The sequence below is a fragment of the Plectropomus leopardus genome, chromosome 12, assembly GCF_008729295.1.
Source record: "Plectropomus leopardus isolate mb chromosome 12, YSFRI_Pleo_2.0, whole genome shotgun sequence".
Taxonomy (NCBI): domain Eukaryota; kingdom Metazoa; phylum Chordata; class Actinopteri; order Perciformes; family Serranidae; genus Plectropomus; species Plectropomus leopardus.
Genome location: NC_056474.1, coordinates 11651100 through 11663772, shown reverse-complemented (window position 1 = coordinate 11663772; position 12673 = coordinate 11651100). Strand labels below are relative to the sequence as shown.

General features: G+C 37.9%; 2 protein-coding genes across 2 annotated transcripts; both read left to right on the top strand.

Moving 5' to 3' along the window:
• Positions 1–674: 674 nt before the first annotated feature.
• Positions 675–1872, top strand: foxq1a (forkhead box Q1a). Its single transcript, XM_042498370.1, has one exon. It carries the CDS (start codon positions 778–780, stop codon positions 1612–1614), a length of 837 nt encoding a protein of 278 aa, XP_042354304.1. The 5' UTR covers positions 675–777; the 3' UTR covers positions 1615–1872.
• A 1783-nt stretch (positions 1873–3655) lies between these two features.
• foxf2a (forkhead box F2a) lies at positions 3656–6704 on the top strand. The gene is made up of 2 exons (XM_042498300.1): positions 3656–4838; positions 6257–6704. Exons 1-2 carry the CDS (start codon positions 3890–3892, stop codon positions 6427–6429), a joined length of 1122 nt encoding a protein of 373 aa, XP_042354234.1. The 5' UTR covers positions 3656–3889; the 3' UTR covers positions 6430–6704.
• The last annotated feature ends 5969 nt before the right edge of the window (positions 6705–12673 follow it).

Below are 12673 nucleotides of genomic sequence, written 5' to 3'. Positions count from 1 at the left end.
AGTTTTTTTGTTTTGATTTGTTTTGTTTGTTTACTTTGCTCTGTTTTGCGGTTCTTTTGTCTTTGTGGTCTTGTCTAATTTATAGAACAATATTTGTTCAATATAATTGTATGAATTGAACCTGGTACACTGAAATAATTAACACACGCACACAAAAGTACCTCAAAGAGACATAAATGACTACAAAGAGACACAAAATAACTCTTTTAAAGAAAGAAAACGAAGTAAAAGTACCACAAAGTCCGTGCTTCTATATAGGACTTTTGCATCGCCCGGGTTACAGTGCTGACTGAAATAGATAAATGACACTGCAGCACCTGCAGGCACCACACCCTTTAAATACAAAGGAAACATACGCCACCTGGTTGTCTCAGGTGAAATAGTCCCAAGGTGTCTGCCAGGTCACGTTTCGCAGGTAAGAAGGGAACAAAGTGAATAGTGAACTGAATAGCGAATAGTGTTTTCATTGAACATGATCTTTGCTAAATACTATTTTATGGGCGCATGGTAAAACTTTTATTATGATCACAGTTTTATTACAGACCATCATGCACGCAAGATGTTTTGAGATGCTCCAAATATTTTTTAATCATTTAGCTCCGCCCTCCTGGGTTGGTCCTGAGGTGAGTCGGCTATAAACAGCTGCTCACACACATTTGTAGGTGAGACTGGCTTCAGCACTCGGTCAGGTATGATAGCTGGGGAGGAATCCGCGTCTTGACGCACAGAGGGTCCGGACTTTACGCAGAGAGATACAGGATAACTTCATCCAAGAGCATGAAGCTGGAGGTGTTGTGTGGAAGCCACTATGACATGAAGCATTTCGAGATGTCCAGTGATGCGGAGGGGAGTGTGCGCTCTCCTCTGTCTACTGAGGAGGAGCTGGGGTCGGATGGGGACAGCGTGGCGCACAGCCCTCCACCTGTTACTCCATGCACCAGCACCACCAAGTCCAAGCCGTACACACGGAGACCCAAGCCCCCATTCTCGTACATCGCTCTCATCGCTATGGCAATCCGGGACTCCCCCTCTGGACGTCTGACTTTGGCGGAAATAAACGACTATCTGATGAAAAGATTTCCGTTTTTCAGAGGCAGCTACACCGGCTGGAGGAACTCAGTTCGACACAACTTGTCTCTGAATGACTGCTTTCTCAAAGTGCTCCGGGACCCGTCCAGACCTTGGGGGAAGGATAATTACTGGATGCTCAATCCTCAAAGCGAGTACACCTTTGCTGACGGGGTGTTCAGGCGCAGGAGAAAGCGCATTGATAAAAAGTTAAGGGCGCCAGAGGTGTCCGAGCACCCAGAGGAGCCGCAGAGCACTCAGCAGGCTGCACCAAAGACTGATTCATGTGTCAAGTTTACTAGTTCATTCGCGATAGACAGCATCCTCAGCAAGCCATTCAAGAGGGACACAAACAAGGAACATTTACCTCTCCACCCTGCCTTCACCTGGCCGCGCTACACTGAACAAATGATGCCACATTCAAATCCACCTGCCTCATTTTCATACGTCAAGGCAGCCTGCTGTATGGACTCCTGTGCTGCGCATGTGCCCAACGCCTGTGACTATGGGCTGCTTTCACACACAGTGTTGCAATATCACAAATGAACATTTTTATTTGGTGATTTAAAATCATCAATGTGCACTGATGATGGACACAGAGGAGGATTTTCCAATGGACGTCATTGTGTTGCTAGAGTGTTATACTTGTTTTTGTACATCTTGAAGCAACAGATCACATTTTATACACAGTTGCTTGTGTATGTTACTGAACTTTCCAATGACGTTATTGTTTGTTTAAAGATATGCACTTTGTTTATGCCTTTCTTTCAGATAAAAAAGGTCGAAATAAAATCTAACTAATGATGGTGTCCGTTTTTTATTGTTTTAAGATTAGTCACTGGTTCATGTGGAGACAAATTGGGACTGACACCTGTATGAGGTGCCAAAGCAATAACGGTTATCTGGGTGTGTGTTATGTGACTCACCTTGAAAAATTCTTTGAGAGCTCTGCCAGGGATTGGCTGCAAGTGTGTGGGCATGTTACATACACTAGCCTCTTCCTGTATAAGCCTCATGCTTACTGGCCTTTGAGCAGTTATTTTGTTCATGTTTTATTTAAATGTAAAATTTATAGAAAGAAATATTCTTCCCTAAAACAGGGCGACCATTAACAATACTGATACTAATTGTAGCCACAATAAAAAATGAAGGTGGGTATAAAATAACAATAGAAATCTGAGTAAAATAGAGATTTTTAAATGTAAGACAATTTCTATATATTCTACCCCATTACGAGGCTAATAATAATAATAATAATAATAATGTCTATAAATGTAAGAAAATGTATTGAAAAACTATTCATAACATGGCGAAAAATAACCATCATAAACATCATATTCATAATCATAAAAAAATGAACATAATGATCAAAATGAAAATAAAATATTAAAATACTGTATTAAAATGTAAGGAAATGAATAGAAAAAAAATATTCTTCATAATAATGGGGCTAATAATATTATAACAACAACAATAATAATAATAAAATAATTATAATAACTTTGAAAATTAAGATAAAATATTAATGAAAATAAAAAATACAATAGTACGAATGCACCCTGTTACTTATGTTCGTTTTCCTTTATGATTTATGATGCAAAACCAAATTGCCTTATAAGTATTTACTTCTCAGTGCATGAAGCTCGCTGTTGCCGGATAGAGGCATCCAATATTTATATTTTCTGTCTGGCGCTGCAAATAGCTGTCGCCTCAGTCACCACACATGCGCAGGAAAGGGTTTGTACAAATGGTGCATCCTGAGCGAGCTCAACTCGAATCCACAATAGGAAGAAATGTCTTCCAAGTAGACCCATTCTTCTAAGGCTAGAAAGTAAATTTCCTTTAAAGCAGCTGTGCATCCTGGACGCAGCGGGGTTTCAGGTTTGATGTTGCTGATATTATTAGTATTCTGATTGTGTTTTAACTTTGGTGGTGTGGGAAATTATTTAACGCCCTTTTATAGTGGTGACTTGCTCTACAATGACACGTGTGTAAAACTCTAGCAAGACACAAAAGGGCACATTTATAGCAATGCTCAAAATATATTTCATTATCTGACTTTATTTGGAGTTTCTAATCAGTTCATTTCTCCAGGGATGTAATCCAGGCCCCAAGAGGTAAACTGACACTTGTGCACTGTGTGTGGCACGTTGGCACGCTCTGATGGAAAAAGCATGCTTCCTCTCATGTCAGAGTCCTAACCCTGAACAGATCCCAGACAAATGAGCACTGCAGCACTCTGTCTCTCCTATACCTTTACGAAATAAAACCACAAGCAGGCGTCTTTACTATTTGCAGGTACACCTGAAGACAAAGGGAATGATTTTAATGTGCCCGAACTGTACCAAATATCAGCCTGACGAACGCATTCAGAGGTGTTTTGGAAAGTGAGTCGTGGGAGGAGATTTGTATTACTTCACTGCGCTGTGTCCGGCTTCTAGTCTGGATCCTGGCCAGATGGGGAGGGAGTAGTTCCTGGCGATTTCTTGGAGGGATTTTGGGGGGGGGGATAGAGGGGCAGAGAGATTTAAGAATTGATAGGTGGTCGAGTTGTGTTTGGCCGGGTGGATATGCGCAAGCAAAGTCGATGAGCTTTATTCCCCCCTCTTGCGGGATTATTGCCAGCGATGGACAGAGAGAGGAAGGAGAAACAGCGGCTGGTGTTTCTTGATTTTCACGGTTATAAACGCGCAGAGCATCGCAAGAGGACGCTGACTTTTTAATTAGCACATTAGAGAGCCTTTAAAAGTGTTGGAAATATTGTAAAAGTCAGTTGCGCACGTGTTATAGAACCCCCAAAGATCCAAAAAGAGGCGCAACCATGACGACCGAGAGCTCCAAGCAACTTTTGGATCCATCTCGCTCCAGTCCAGCGGCCGATGCTCTGAATGTAACTCTGCTGAGCGCACAGCCGGTGATGGAGAGCGCGCACAACGCATCACCCAAATGGAAAAAGGGAAACTCGGGTTTGAGGCGCCCTGAAAAGCCTCCATACTCTTACATCGCGCTCATTGTGATGGCTATTCAAAGCTCACCGACCAAACGGCTTACTCTGAGTGAAATCTATCAGTTCTTGCAGGCTCGCTTCCCTTTCTTTAGGGGATCATATCAGGGATGGAAAAACTCCGTCAGACACAACCTGTCTCTAAACGAGTGTTTTATAAAGCTGCCCAAAGGCCTCGGCAGACCCGGGAAGGGTCACTACTGGACCATCGACCCCAGCAGTGAGTTTATGTTTGAGGAGGGCTCCTTTCGCCGCAGACCTCGGGGGTTCCGTAGGAAATGCCAAGCGTTGAAACCGATGTACAGGATGATGAATGGTATCGGGTTTGGCACGTCCATGCTGCCGCAAAACTTTGATTTCCAATCACCCTCCGGCTCCTTAGGGTGCCACAACAGCTATAATATAGACCTGATGGGTAACACAGTGCCAGGTGGCTTCGAGGGACATCACGTCCCACATATGTCATCAGGCTCCGGGTCATCGTACATGGCGGCCTGTCAGGTGGGCTCTAATGCAGACTATTGCCCGGACAGCAGCAGCAGCCCCCTGCAGTCCTCCCCAGCCATGGTAGGCACTTTGGACTGTCAGTCTCCGTATGCAAATGCAGCCTCACACTGGAGCTCACCTGGTGTGTCTTCATACATCAAACAGCAGTCTTTGGCATCGAGCAGTCCCACTTCTTCTGCTCTGCACACGGGGATGTCATCTTACTCTCTGGATCAAGGCTATCTGCACCATAACGCACGAGACTCCTCCGAGATTTCAGGTAGAGCCTCATCGTGCAGCCATGTGCATGTTGTATTTTCTGATTTGCACTCTGATAGGTCACAAGGATGGAAAACATTAAACTGCAGAGGATGAGTTCTCCATCAGAACAGAAGTCACCGCCATTTGCGTAAAATAAAATGCTCTTTTTAGGCTTTCAGACATCACAAAAATTAAACAGGGAAACTACAATAAAATAGAAATTAGATTTTCAATATAGGCTAGCTGTATATAAAGTATTATTGACTGAAATATGTCAACTGTGCAACCTGAGCGACCCTTCAGGGAAATGCAACAAATAAAACTCTGAAAGGACCCAAACTTATTTCCTCCAGACAGTAAAATCTTTGTTTTTTTGTCTCAGTGTGCACAATCTCATATGCGCCAGTTATAGCATATTGTTACATTTAGAATTCTTGTCATCTGACACTTGTTATTTTCACTAAAGGCCTCTGTGCTACAGAATGCATAAAAACAGGCACAACATGTCTTTTTACAGTTGAGATCTGCGTAAAGAAGTAACGAAAACGACATTGAACACGTCGCAAACATATTTTCAACAATAAAAAAAGCTTGAATTAATTTTAGGGCAGCTTCATTAGGGCATTTATTATGAGCCACAGCAGAATAATAATCAACACATATACAGAGTGTCTTATTGCTTACTGTATTCCAATTTTAAAAAAGTTTTCCGTGTTGTTCTCCATGTTTTCATTGTATTTACGCAAAACTAAAGACTAATAAAGCCCCCTTGTGGAAGTTTTATAACTTGTTATTAATTCATATGGTTAATAAATGATTTACTAATGTTTAACAGACCCATCAGATGCCACTGATAAGAACACATTTTTGTTGCCAAGTTGTAGAAAAGAAGTTGAAGAAGATCCACGTGGCTGGAGTCACCAAATTAGCTAAATGCTTTATCTTTTTTTTTTCTTTTCCAGTTCATCAGGAAGATCTTCCCTCTGAAAAAATGGCTGCACAGTATATATGCATTTTAACCATATCTATCTATCTATCACAATTTTTTAGCATTTGTATACTTGTTGGATTATAACATCAGAACAAACAAAACAAACTCCTTGTTAATGTTTTTTTTTTACATACCCGCAGAATAGATCATTGAAGAATTCTATTTATCGGTTATTTATGACTGATATTATTTATAACTGCATTATTACCAAATACAAAGCTAAATTTGTTCTTATAAATGGCTTAATTATAAATGATCTATGAAGCAAATCAATACGTAAAAAGCACTTTATTAAAATGTTCGTTCATTAAAAACTCACTTGTTTATTGAAAATAACGAACACAATAAAAACGCAGATTTTTTGTTTGTTTGCATCAGTGTGAATAAAAATAATAACCCTATAAAAGAAACGATTTGACCTCGTGTGTCCTCCTGTGTGTTTTCAGTGGGACTGTCTCGATACTCCAGCCACGCAGCTCCTGTGTGTGACAGGAAGGACTTCGTTTTGAACCTAAACGGAATCTCTTCCCTGCATCCCAGCACCGGCGGATCTTACTACCATCAGCTGCATCACCACCACCAAAGTGTCTATCAGGACGTAAAGCCATGTGTCATGTGACAAAACACCAAAGACAGAACTGTCAAGACTGTCAAATGTAACCCTCTGGTGGACTTATTTTAACAGAATCTGACCTTTGGTGAATCGGTGTCAGTGAACTCTGACTTCTTTTTTAAAATGGTTATGATGTGAGGACTTGTTTCCACCCTCATTACATGTCTGACTTTACACATATGAATAAGCAATATCAACATTTTACTGAAAACACACGTACCTGAATTAAAGCTTTCGTGCACTTAATTTTGTGTTCCTGAAGTTGCTGAAATTGTTGCAGATTTCCTGCACCAGGCAAAGAAAGAGATTTATTTTTAAAGGATAATTTGGAAGTGTTTTTAGCAATAAAAGGTTTTTTTTATACATAAACTTTTATCAGCAATGCAGTTCTTCTCTCATCGTTCCTTCTTATCTGCTAACGAGATTATTATTATTATTATCATTATTATTACTATAATTATCACAAAACCTAATTGTGACAGACATTTTAAACATTGCAAATTTGGGGCTTTTCGACTCCTTCATTCCCAATCCTTCAAATAATAATAATAATAATAATAATAATAATAATAATATCGTTAATAATAGTAATAGTAGTAATAATTAACCTTTACGGTACGGCATTAAAATATTACTAGACCCCCACTTGACACAATCATCGCACTAAGCTCCATCACGGAATGCTAAATTGTTTTATCGGTGCTTTCTTGAAATACAGTCATGTCTTATTTTCTCACCGGAAAGCTGAAGTAGGTGCACTTAACATCACTTTAACATATGAACAAAGACATGTTTTTTAAACACTGATTTTGCGTAAGAAAAGACGATTTTAAAATGATTTGTAAAACAAAAAAAAAAAGTTGGCCAACTTTTTGTTGATTCGGTTGATACGCTGATGATAATTTAAGTGTAATTGCGTCTTATTTACCCCGACAGACCTGTCTATATTGTTTTGATATTGGTTATAATCAAATGAATTCCTAAAGGGAAAGAAAGAGGATATAAGGCACATTCAATAAACAACTCTCAACTAGGATGAGTTAAAAACCCATCCTTCCTGTTAAGTCCTGTTGGCTGATTTTCACGTGACTGTAGCGCCACCTCGTGGCAATCTAAGTGTAAGACTCAATTCATATTTCATTTAAAGCCTTTATGGAAAATTGCGTGTGCATAACTTCATTCGTCTAAAGGCATTAAAATGTTCAGCAGAACAGTCAGTTGGTTATTTAGGCATTTTGAAATATATAATACAGGTAAAGTTGATATATTTGTTCTCCATAAATACAAAGTAAGTGTCTCTGTTATGGCCCCCACAGTAACAGCAGGTTCCCTTTGGTCCAGAGAATCTCACAGAGAACAATGAGAGCCCGAGTTACAGTGATACAGTATAAGCAAATAATTGACTTGATAACTGAGAGTCTCTCCAGGTTAATCTCATAGAAGATGATGATATTTTATAGTCAAATAATCTTTTAAAAATTAATTCAACCGGAAAATTGATGTAAATTATATGAATAACAGATGATTGATTATAGGTTTCAAGATAGACGACTGCTTTATTTGTGTGATTGTGTATCCATCTGGCTTTATGAGGAGCCAGATATAATCTAAATCTCAACAAAACAAAATCAACCATGTTTCAACAAATGGTATTCAGACCAACGCTTAAATTCCTGCGCTCTGATTAATTTTTATCCACCAATGTGTGCCTTTTATGCATCACTGCATCATTTTATGGTGGAAAATGCTTTAATTTCATCAAAATAAAAGTTCTCTACCACTTTCCTGCATCCCTTGTATCCCTAATCCCTGAAATCTGTGACTATATCAGTTAGCCTACATTGAATTTGTTCATAATAAATCTCACTCTAGTTAATGATGATGTAGATGCACAGTGGTCTTGGTTCTATTTTGAACCCCAAATATTGTCATTTGCTAAGTCTAATCACAAGACCAGGTCTGACAAGCATTAGTAAACTATATATATATAGAGATTGCTCAGTCATGTTGACAGAGGAGAACAATCAACATCATTTCCAAAAAGCAGCTCTGAAGAGTGGCTCCAGGTTATTGTTGCAATGAAAGAGTTAAGGGTATTAATGTCTCTGCTGTCAATGGTGCTGAAAACAAGTATGAACACATTTAATTTGTGGTTTATGGTATATGCACTGAAAAATATGAGCCCCCAAACGAGCAAAAAAAAAGACTAGAATCACATGGAAGCAGAAAAAAGGCGTCTGACGACAAATAAATTTTATGGTCAACTCTCTTATATCTTGCTTAATTTTTTGTGATACATATTACATTTAAGTCAGTAAACATTGCAGATGACATGTTATATAGTCTCTCATGTCATTTTACAATCTATTGTAATGCTTCTTCCCTGGTGGTAATCTCCTGAATGGCTGATGTTCAAATCCAAAATTTACAATATGCAGCAGTTAGTCATGAATCTGCCTTACATGTAATCTGTGATATTTTGCCCAAAAAAAAGAAAAGTAGAATAAAATCAGCTATATGACTTATGATTGAAAAGATAAATAGAGACTGCACTATTGTTCACAAGCACAAATTGTTCATGGACTTTATCATTTTCATTTTTTTCTTTCTGTCTGAGATGTTTTATGTTTTTTAGTTATTGTCTTACATTATTTATTTGTGCTAATGACTTTTTTCCCCCTCTCTACTTCCTTAGTCCTGATGGCATTTTACCCATCACTTCCATTCGATCCCTCATTTTCATGCTTTTGATACACATTTTAAGATATTTTTAATTAATTTTTATTTATTTTCAACACTAACAACCATACATACACAAGCAATCTGAAACAGTGTATCTAAAGTGGAGAAACGCACAGACGCACCTTTATGTCAATCATTATCTGAGCTTTACTTCGAGCTGTTTCAGCTCAAACATCCCTGTCAGTGCTGCTAACTTGGCGATGGGTTAGTTGTGGGTTTAACTCCAAATTGTATCCTCTTTTTTTGCTTTCGAATTAAACCAAGAAATAAGGGACAACGCTCCTATGTGAGCCCAGGTGGCAGTGTTTTTAACTGCTGGACGCTGCCACACGTTTAGTGCAAAAGGTTAGTGTATTTTACACTTAGCTATACAGATAGACCTTTAGCATGCAGACATTCGTGGAAAAAGCACAGGCGTCATTGATGGCATTAAAAAAAAAGCACAGGTGAGCTACTTACAGGGTGCTGGTTAATGTGTATGCTGCCTCACTGTCAGGGCTTACTGGGACACTTTAATTTAACTGAGCCATCGTGAACAAAAAACTGCTTCACCTGTGTTTTTCCTTCGGGAACAAGTCAAAATGTCTGCTGTGAAAATGATCTATCAAGAATGCACTGCTCATATTATGAAGACTACTTTTAGTGACTTCTATTAAATTACTCTAAGATTTAATGGGAATTAAGCCCAGTAAAGACAGAAAATCAAAGCAAAATAAAACTAATTTGATATTTGAAGTGTAAGAAAAAACAAAAACGTTAAAGAAAGCACTCAAATAAATTAAGGTAAACTTTACATATGCTGATGTTGCCACCATTTCCCATCAATGTTTTGTACAGCTGATCACTCCCAAATATCATAACTGCTCTCATCATCAGTGCTGTCTTGATGTCCTACATGAGGAGGAGGCAGAGGATGGTGGAAAAAGGAATTTGCTGTCATAAATTAGTTAAAGGATGCACACTGTGCCTGTTTGGGATCCTGAGCTGGAGGAAGCCAGGCCGGGGGCCATGAGCTCACTACACAGTGAGTCAAACCTGGTGTTTAGCTGTTTTAATTATTGCATACATGTCAAGGGTGCATTGACACGAGAGGCAAACCACACAAATGTTTGCCTCCTTAAACCTCCTATAAAGGCATAATACGGTGCACTGCGACTGCCTCCAGACAAGTGGGGCCTTCAGCTGCTGAGTAACATCTTAATACTGTTACACAGTCAGATAGCCTCCTCTAACTGTTATAAATACAATGTTAGCTGTAGCAGTCAATGCAATAAAAAGGGACCTTGATGTGCCTCTTTGCCATGGGGCACCAGAGTCTAATGTCACGACTGACAGATGCAACATTTAAACTTTCCAATTACATGATGTGCTTTTGTAAGTAAAACATGTGAAAGTCTGCCTTTAAGATGGTGCACATACATAGTCTTAATCAAATTATGCACACTATGACCTGTGTCAAACATAATTTTAATGTGGTGCATTAAAATATGTAGAATATGTGTCCGTATATAGGAAAATCGTGAATTCTAAAAAGGTGGAGACCCATTCAGCAAACGAGGGCCCAATTTTAGAAACGAAATGGTACAAATTTTACGAAGCAAAAAACCTTTCCTCTAACAATGCTTGTCATAACTCTTATCAGCCTAAAGTTATCTGATGCTGTCACCTTTCCAGGTACATCATGGATGCCGAGTCATAAGGTGCACTGTGCCTGTTTATACAGTAAATATAAAAAAACTGAAGCTGAGAGAAAATGAAGGTGTTCTGTCTTATGAAACTGACAATAAAACACTTTATTAGATGGTGTATCCCAATTTGAGTGCCAACGTTTTTAAACAAAATTTTCAGTGACTTATTTACAGCACAGTAAGAATGTAAACAATGATAAACTTCTAATCAATTCACATATCCGTCCAATCTACTCATGGTTTCCCGTCACTGTATCTGATAACTGGTGGCAGCAGGCTGAATGGACCAGAGATTTTAGTGCTGATTTCAGACTGTAGTACTAACACTGACCGTGAGGCGGCAGCAGTGTCTCATTAATGTGGCCTACTCCAACCTCTGCCAATTAAAGGCTCCCATGGTACATGATCAACCCCACACACACACACACACACACACACACACACACACACACAGACAGAGAGAGAGAGAGAGTCTACCATAATAAGTAGTAAAATGAATATCCGCATTTGTCATTTACACAATTTATTGCACATCCATCTTCACTTTTTGCACATTTTTTTCTTTTTTAATGCTGTTTTTAATCTTTTTGGCTTTTTGTTTGTTTGTTCTCTGTACCATACTGTACATATGTTTATTATTATTATTATTATTATTATTATTATTATTATTATTATTATTATTATTATTGTTGTTGTTGTTGTTGTTGTTATTGTTATAATTGTTATTGTTATTTTATTTTATTCTATGTTAAGTACCTTCGTTTGTATATATATATTTGCATTATTTTGCCCTTTTTAACAAATATTTCATTCAGTTGCTGCTCTCTTATTTACTGCTGCAACAAAACAATTTCCCTTGTGGGATTAAAAAAGTATTTCTATTCTGTTCTATAAAAAAAAAAAAAAAAGAAAAAAAACTGACCTATTTGTCAAAATACTTCTTCTTAATTGTAGCATCCATGTAATGCATTTACTTGACCTACTGACCATTTTTTTCTCCTGAAATGTAGATTTAATAATTAGATTATAAAATATTTGAGGGTCATAAAACTCCAAATAAATTCACAAAATATTTAGGCTGATTAAAACAAAACAAAAAGAAAACACTAGTTATAACTTGAAGGACTTCCTTCTAAACACTAGAGGGAGCCATAATCATAGTTATGCTGACACTTTAATTGTCTTCAATCTTCACTGTGTCTTTATCCATATCTCTTCTTTCTATCCATCTGTTTTTAAAAAATTGTCAGTATTGTGAACTTGGTTTTATTTCGAATTAGTTTTTTTTAAAAATATATATTAACATCACCCATGTAAGACGGAATTAATTAATAGCACAGAGCATTGTTTTATTGTAAGTTCTTTATATAAAGATACATTTATGCTCACTTTGATTATTTGTTATGACTTTACGATTTACTTTTTGTTTTTTGGAAAATAAACAATTTGCAGTGGGGGGAAATAAGGAGGTAAAATGCACAGAATACACAAACATATAACACATAGACATAAAATCAATTCAGTTTAATTGTGGATCAAATAGTTTTTGAATTATTGAACTTAAAATTTGTCACCATTAAATCACAACATTTATTTTAATAGTAATTGCTTCCTCATTATATTGCAATTACACTGGGGGAAAATACCAAACAGCCATCAAATGTTTCGTCTGTTGTTTTGTTTATTTTTTTTGACATCCATTCAAGTTTTCCCTGCGCTTCAGCCGTGGATACCTTAAACAAAAAAGAGTTAAGGAGGACTGGGTGGGCAGGCCGTGGTATTAAGTCAAAAAGGCAGTCGTGAACTGTGTAAACAGCCCG

Excerpts from the sequence above, each read along its gene's own strand:
- foxq1a (XM_042498370.1), top strand. The coding sequence starts at position 778 with ATGAAGCTGGAGGTGTTGTGTGGAAGCCACTATGACATGAAGCATTTC.
- foxf2a (XM_042498300.1), top strand. The coding sequence starts at position 3,890 with ATGACGACCGAGAGCTCCAAGCAACTTTTGGATCCATCTCGCTCCAGT. Across the intron at positions 4,839-6,256 it reads AGACTCCTCCGAGATTTCAG|TGGGACTGTCTCGATACTCC; the intron begins GTAGAGCCTCAT and ends GTGTGTTTTCAG.